Consider the following 8086-nt stretch of genomic DNA (forward strand, 5'->3'; position numbering starts at 1 on the left):
GGATGATTTTTTAGAGGTCTTTTTTTTAGAGATTTTTTATTTCGAAAGCTCATGGCATCAAGCTGTTCAAATACCAAAAGAGCAGTAGCATAGCCATTGCCTGTGGTAATGTATCTGTCCTTGGTACATGTTTGTCAAATTATTTAGAATATAAATAGTCCAAATCTTTTCCAAGATCTTCATAAATCCCAGGAGGATTTTTCTTAAATCCCTTTTGTGTGTGGGAGTAGTTTCTTTGCAAGACAGTGATTGTGAATTAAGAGCACTCCCAGGAAACTGAACCAGTTCATTGCTGTCTCTTATGGCTCTACTATTTGCTCTTAAAAGACGGGTGTAATCCCTTGGGCATGCAGTGCAAACTATAGACCTTGCATTTTTTCTGTTGAAGCTTCAGCCCCCCTAAAAACATAAATTAAATTAGCACATGTTGTGCCCTTAAACAGTCCAGACATGTAAAGCACAGTTATCTTGCTGAGAAAATGATCACAACAACATTGAAAGAGCCCAGTGTCTTCCAGCAATCTCCCAAGGACATCTCAATGTGGCATGACCTTTTCAGGATAAATGGGATTTTAAATTCAGCCTTTTCATTAGTGTCCTCTCTGTGCATTATGTCTTGCAAGTTGGAGCGAGCTTTGAAGCTGTGAATGTTGTGACAGTGGCTATTGTTCCCGTACGTGCACTGTTAATTGTAGTAGCAGGAAATGTGCAAGCCGTATCAAAACAAGTGGGATGAGGGTGGGGAGAAGCCTGAAGGAAGAGTGCTTCAAAGTGAGTGTAAACAGAAAAGATGCAAAAACCGCAATTATGTTATAGAAGAGTAAAACACTATAGATGAACCAAGTTGTGTAGCCTCACACACTGCTTGGTTCAATAAGAGAGTCATATAGAAGCATTAGCAGTCAAATCATCTCCATTTCCTAAACATATTTTGCTCTGAAGGGAGTATTTAATTTTCTCCAGTGAGTTGAAGAAAAGTGAGCCATTGATCTCAACAAGATGCAATGGTCTGAATGCTGAAGAGATGCAATTAATGTACAAGGGTCGCTCCAAAAGTAGTGCCTCCTGTTTTATGATGTTGGCCCATGCTGTCAGAGGCAGATGTTGGTGGTAGGCAGTAGAGGTTGAACCTTCCCATCAAAATTCAAGGAGGAATGGTTTTAAACTAAGACATGGAAGATTTAGGTTAGATATCAGGAGGAAGTTTTTCACTCAGAGGGTGGTGATGCACTGCAACAGGTTGCCCAGAGAGATTGTAGATGCCCCATCCCTGGTTGCATTCAAGGCCAGGCTGGATGTGTCTCTGGGCAACGTGGTCTAGTGGTTGGCAACCCTGCACATAGCTGGGGGATTGAAACTAAATGATCATTATAGTCCTTTTCAACCCAGGCCATTCTATGACGATGATAATGAATATTCCATTACATTTTCTTGCTGTGTAACAGATGGCAGCAGAGGGGCAGTCTGACAGGATGGTATCTGACATGGAAATGCGTATGAAGCAAAGGTGTGTCATTGAATTCCTCCATGCAGAAAAAATGGCACTCACTCACATTTGTTAATGCTTGCTGAATGTTTATGGAAACCATGTGAGCACAGTGAAGCAGTAGGTGATGTGTTTCAGCAGCAGCAACAGAGACAGTGGGTCACTTCTGATGGTGTTGATTTTTATGAATGTGGAATGCAGGCATGTGTTCATCATGAGCAAAAACGCTAAGCTAATGGAAACGACTGTGTTAAAAAAATACTGTTCTGTAGCTGAGAATGTGTTCTATCAATCAACTAGTGTTATTGTGCTCTTTGCATCTCTTGTAGTTTCCATATAAATAATTTGGAGGCATTACTTTCAGAGTGACCTATGTAAACGTAGTAGCATATTGCCCACAGATTTTCACTGCATATGTCTGGTAGCAGGCTCATTTTTGTAGTTACAACAAATAAGCAAAACAGGAATCATAACAAGAGTTGCTGGAATAGGCCACTCAGCCTTCCTGCTGGCCGTATTTTGCGGTAAGGGGTGGTGATTCAAGAGTGATTTAATCGTGCTCCTCTAGAGCTGGAAGGAAGTTGCGAGAGGAGATGACTGAGTGATTTATACTCAAAGTGCAAGAGAAAGGGAGGCAGAATTTGAGAGATGCAGCAGATGTCAATGTGAGTAGGCTTGGACAAACAAAATCTTTAGCTAAATGTAAGAGTTAAATATTGCTTGTTGTTTGTTTTGCTTCTGTACATTTTTTACTGTTATTTAGATGCTTAGGATGAGTATTTGCAAGAATGGGGAGAAAAAGTACATAATTTCCTGCTTTCTACAGTCAGGAAGCTCATCTGAAATTGTCTGAAACACTATGTAAATGATTGTGTCTGTAAAATTACTTCATGTAAGTTGAAATAACAATAAATGGTTAAATAACCTCACCGCGATACAGTTCAAGAAAGGGAATGAGGAGGAACTAGAAAGGAAAGAAAATAAAATGAAGTCAGGATTCTGTTCTAGTTTTAATTCTAGTGTTGGTAATTCATTTTTATCTGGAGAGCTCTTAGGTAAAAAACAGAAATTGATAGCACTGAAAAAAAATGTATGGATAAATTTCAATTTTTTTTTTCCACTGTTCAACTCAGTTGAACATCTTTTCTAATGACTTCTCTATTGCAAATGCCAAACTGAATTTTGAGAAGAGCCAGTGGACAGGAAGGTGTTTAAAGTAGCACTATATTGTCTGGGGCTGTTTTAGCCCCCTCCTCCCCCCTTTTTTTTTTTTTGGAGTTGGAGGGGAGTTGGAATTTTGTTTCTTAAGTCCACAATTCATTTAACCAGATTCTTCTTATTAACATTAGTTCCCAGAAGTCAATTATGGTTTTGCCCTATGGGATCCATTAGTTAGACTTGATCTCAGCCCTGCCATTTTGCTCTCCTCCTATGTTCCTGCCTTTTCTTGCCAAATGAATGAAAATTTATATGCGCACTAAAAAATTCTTATTCACTGTCCCCTTTATGTGCAGCTTCTTTGCTGTATTCCTTAGTTGTTGAGTGTGTAAAAATTTAAAGCTTGCAGCCTCATCTGAGGGTTTTTGCAGCAACAGTAACAGATAAATCATGAAGTATATCATGGCATGAACAGTACCAGACAGAGATGCTAGGGAAATTGCATAAGCTGGAAAGCAGAAGTTGCTCAGATGTCAGGCAAAATAAAAAATAAGTGCACTGCAGTTCCGCTGGAATATTTGTGCGAGTAGTTAAAGCTGTGAGCATCTTCCTAAATTTAAACAGATCCTATCTTTGCTATTGGTATCAGTATTTGCAATCCCACAGTGTTTATAAAGGTCATGAATGGCTGCTGTGTTTGGTCATCAGTATGGGGTATTTTTCTTCAGTCATACTGTGCTTTTCCCTTTGCAATATGTATCCCTCTTTCTAGTGGCAAAGAGCTGGGCCCTAGGTGGTATTCTGGACAAAGCAGAGAGCATATTACATCTTCTCCCTTAAGTGTATTTAACTGTATTCCTGGTGAAAGTCAGGGTCTTGAAATGCTCTCTGCTCCCGGTTTTAATTGGTTTTATCTGCAGCTATCATAACAGTCTTATCTCTACAGACAGTTGCATGGATAATATTTGGAGATCAGAATTCAAGTCCAGCCACCCAGTGTCATCCAGCAATTAAGCGTTATTTGATAGTTCTGTCTGTGGCTCAGGTGCCGAGGAGCTCCTGTCTCCTGTTGAAAGTCTTTATAGCATCATAAACCATTTCTCAGGGGAAATCTGGATATGAAAGTCTTTCCGAATGGAAATGGGTAGAAAAGCCCAGACAAAGTATAGCTCAAGCTCTAGTGGCAGTTCAAATCATTGGCTAATGACTATGTAGTTCAGGTCTGAAAGATGTTTAATTATTTCTGTTACTGTGTTCACTGAAGGAATAGAAAAACCTCTCTCTCCGTGATATGGGTGCTTATGTGTACTATGAGGAAAAAAGTGAAATGTTTCAGTATTGCTTTTCACATAACTAATTCAATCATTCTTTTCAGAAATGTGTAAAAACATACTATATGCATGAAATAATGAATGACTGTGATGTAACTGCATAAATCTATTTCATCATAGTTGCATCTCCCCAGGTGACTGCTTGATTAAGGTAGTCCTTCTGTTGTTTTGTCTTTTTGTCTTCTATAACTTGAGAGAAAAAAAACATAAAAGACTGTTGAAGTTAATGTGGCACTTGATGTTAGTAGAGTTTACAGTGACAGTAGCATCTCTGGCCTTCATGGTACTAGGCTGTTTCTCAATTCTGTCTACAATCGGGGAAGATGCAAAGAAACTCAGTAGGTCTGTGGTAGACTTGGAAAGAGTTCTGCACCTTAGGTGTTTTAATTGTTCACTGTGCCATATGGGTGCATTAACTATTGTGGCGCCTGATTAATTTCCTTCTTTTTATCTAGTGCAGATGATGGCAGAGACAAAAGGATGACAAATGAGATTGCTAAGTGGAGCACTGATCAATAGAGAGTGCTGTCCATTTGGGTAATGGACATCTCTGTCATATCAGCTGTTAAAGAATTTAGTTGAGATGAGTCCCCATTGATCTACAAACCGTAAGCCATACAGTATGAGAATCATTACTCTACACCCCTAATATATAGAGGTAAATCTCAGGAGCTCTGTCTTTGAGATCCTAGAAGCACTCATTTGCTAAATTTATTTGTTTTGTTGTTGTTTTGTTTTTTTTTTTTAATATTTTATTTTACACCATCCTTTACTTGAAGACTGTACTATTTTTCTTGAAAGAAAAAATATATTAGCATACATGTCATTAAGGTCATTGTGCTTGTTTTATTTAAGAGATCAGTATCTCTACTTTCCCTGTAGACACAGAAAACTAACGGTTTTCTCTGAGAAGACTGATAAATACTTGTATCCTCTCATAGCAGATATGAATAAATGGTACTGCAGATTTTAGCAATTGTTCAGGAGGCCTGTTGTGTTGACTCCTGTCAGGATTTACCATCTGAGCTATCACTGTCACCTCTGTGAAGTGTATAATCTAATGACATAGAGGCTGGCTCTAGAAGGAATCTTTACTGATGATCATTAAATTAATCCTTCCCTGTGCTCGGGTTTTCTGAAACTATGCCTGCCATGGTTCCTTTGAACTGTGCAAGCCCCAGGTGAAAGACTGAACGACCAGATTCTGGCCTCATCCTCTCAGTTTATAGGGAATTGTCTATAAGTACATGTTCCAGTATAGTTAGGTCTTCTGAAGGAGATCTTGCAGAAGGATTTCCCTGACAGGCAGTTGGAGGCTTCTGAAGTGAGATGGCATCTCTGCCACTCCTTTCTGAGGTACTGTTTTGGACTTCAATATAATGGGAACATAATATTGTCTGCTCCTTTTCACTTGCTTTTTTAGTCTTTCTTACATGCCTTTACTTCTTCATGTCAGTAGGAGCTGCTTAGTAAATAAGACCTCTCTGCCATCTGCTTTCCCTTTTCCTCTTCTCCTTCAGAGTGCAGTACTTCTTTTGGTCCCTGATCCTGTCTGCTGGGTTTCCATACAACATGCTCCTGCTTCTCTCCTCTGTGATCATTAATTTCATATGTCAGTGCATTCCGACAGTGGCTCTCTTATAATTGCTCTCCCACAATTGGAAAGGCAAGACTCAGAAAAATTCTCCTTGCCAGATCTTCCTGAGTAGAGTAGAGTAAATGGAAGAATTCCCTCCCAGTTCTTCCACTTCAGAAGGTAGGTCACCTGAGTGTGGTTTGCTTTTCCTAAATTTGGCATCAAATCTACAGCAGTCTAAAATATGTGCCAAGAAAGAATAGTGTGTAAGAAACAAACAAACATGTTTTCAAAACACCCCAAAGCCAATGTGCTAACCCTGGAGATGCTGAAGAGACATGTGAATGTGGCACTTAGGAACGTTGGGACTTGGTAAAGGAGACTGATTGTTGAACTTGGTGATCTTAATGATCTTTTCCAACCTGGATGATTATAGGACTGTATATAGGTAATAGTTTAAATATACCTACATTTAAAAATTAAGTAATTTTAACATTGAATTTCAGTGGGAGTTAATTTGGATTAATGTTACCACGTGCTATCATACCATTTTGGAGAGTCTTCTTCTTGCATCTGGTAACCGTTTTCTGAGCTGATTATCCTCTCAAGTTCAATACTCTCTGTGAAATAAAGTCTGATGACAAAAACAGCTTAAGTGTCAGCAAAATTCAGAAATTATGTGTTCGGTGTATTTGTGTTCAGAAGAATATATTGTTTTTATTTCCCTCTTGCTTTCTGATACGTTTTGATGTAAAGCATCCAGTTTACTGTGTACTTTACCACTGATAGACTGTAAAGACCTCTATATCGTTGCTTAAAGATAAGCCGGTTTGCATTACTGGAAGAGTTGTTCACCATTACATGTGTATTTTTGAGTGCTCTGCTCTGAGGAGCTGAATCTGAGAGAGCTTTTGTGACCTTTGTGCTTTTGTCTCCATTGAAATGCTTACAAATTACGAAGTACACAAAATGTAATTTTTATTCCTTCTGCTTTCATGTTTTCTAGTTAAAATTAGTTCTTCTCAAATAGTTTACAGTAACTACTACTTGCTAAACCCATTCTTAAATGTAAGCATTGTTGTGAAGTATAGATTTTCATTGGGTAGTCAAATGCAGATCATTAATTTTCAACAGTGCTGTTTGTCTGTTAATGAGGTCATGACCCAAATGGCAAGAGTGATTTTACCTATCAAATGTCCTAGGTATCCCAGCAGGCTGCTCACTTTCAGTCAGGAATCTCAGTAGTAATTGTCCTGTGTAACAGTTCACACTCCATTGCTTTGTCTTTTATGCTTAACTTCTCAATAGTAGAGACTTTCTTGTGCTCCTCTCTTCTATCATTCATCTTCAGCTGGGCCCATAAAACAAAGCCATCTGCATACTCCATTAACCTCTATGTCCTAAGCCTAATTGATATACATACTTGTTTCGTCTAAGGACTGCCTCTTTGCCATCAGTATATTTCTTAGCTGTCCCTTACTTTGAGGAGTGTAACTCCCCTTTGTTACTCAGCTTATACAAAATGTGCTTTCCTTGCATGTATGGTTGACATTTATATATGGCTGACATTCCAAAACCAAACCAAACAAACAAACAAAAAAAAAAAAACCAAACCAACAACAACAAACAAAAGGGCCAAGAAGAACAAAGTGGATTTTCTAGCATAAAAAGTTTAGATTATGTATGAATTCTTGAGACCTTACAAAACTCTGGGAGGTCTTTCATCTGGTATACACCGAAGGTCCAGGAATCATGACAAAGTATGCTCCAGAAAGACCTTGAGATTTTCTCTTAATTACCATGTTTTTTTGTCCCTGCTGCCACTGCAAGCAGTTTTGTATACTTGACATGGTTGGTGCACATTACACTTTCATTGCAAAACCTGTTTATGCTCAAAAGAGAACAGACGGATGGTATTATGGCACCCATGGCAAGAATTAAAAATCATTTGTTTTGCTTTGTATTCTGTAGTGGGCAAAGAAGAAGAAAAGACCAACACCAAAAAACAGGTGTCACAGACTGGGCTATTAGAATCAAAACGCTTCTTCATGCAAAAAATGGAAAGAGTACGTTTTAGCCTAAACTTGCCTTGGAGTTAGAGCCCCTGTAATGGGGGTTTTTTGTAACGAAAAGAAGGATGGTGCTAAAGACACACTAAAACACTGAGATTCCTCATTAAAAACGTGGTATCCTGTAAAAACTGTCTTCCCTTGCAGTTAAGCTTGTGGATTCAGTGGAGAATAAAGAAAGAGTAATAAAAATGAGGAATTCTTGTATGCGGATTTGGTTCGTTTCTCAGCTGATCCACAGTATATTTTTAGTTGAGTGCATTACTGTTTTCCTGTTAATATACACCGACTTCTGCAATACTGCACTTATAAATATATTTGACAGAATTCACACATTAAAAAAAGACAACAGCATGCACAGCTATCTGGAAATAAGGAAGCATACAAACAGTAGATCCAAGTATATAACTATGATTTTATACGTCAGCGGTATATACATGTGTTTTAATTATTGTGTATAGTATTG

At 38.4% G+C, this 8086-nt stretch overlaps 1 protein-coding gene across 4 annotated transcripts in view; it reads left to right on the top strand.

The window, feature by feature from the left end:
- EFNA5 (ephrin A5) overlaps positions 1-8086 on the top strand; it is a 207558-nt gene that overhangs the window by 90742 nt on the left and 108730 nt on the right. For 2 of the 4 annotated variants that reach the window (NM_001397573.1, NM_001397574.1), the window contains exon 1: positions 2063-2151. The exons of the other annotated variants lie outside the window; for them this stretch is intronic. In NM_001397573.1, coding sequence (NP_001384502.1) covers positions 2135-2151 — 17 coding nt within the window. In that variant the 5' untranslated portion in view covers positions 2063-2134. Of the gene's footprint in view, positions 1-2062; positions 2152-8086 lie in introns of those variants that run through there. 4 annotated transcript variants of the gene reach the window in all.

This window comes from Gallus gallus, chromosome Z (assembly GCF_016699485.2).
Source record: "Gallus gallus isolate bGalGal1 chromosome Z, bGalGal1.mat.broiler.GRCg7b, whole genome shotgun sequence".
NCBI lineage: Eukaryota > Metazoa > Chordata > Aves > Galliformes > Phasianidae > Gallus > Gallus gallus.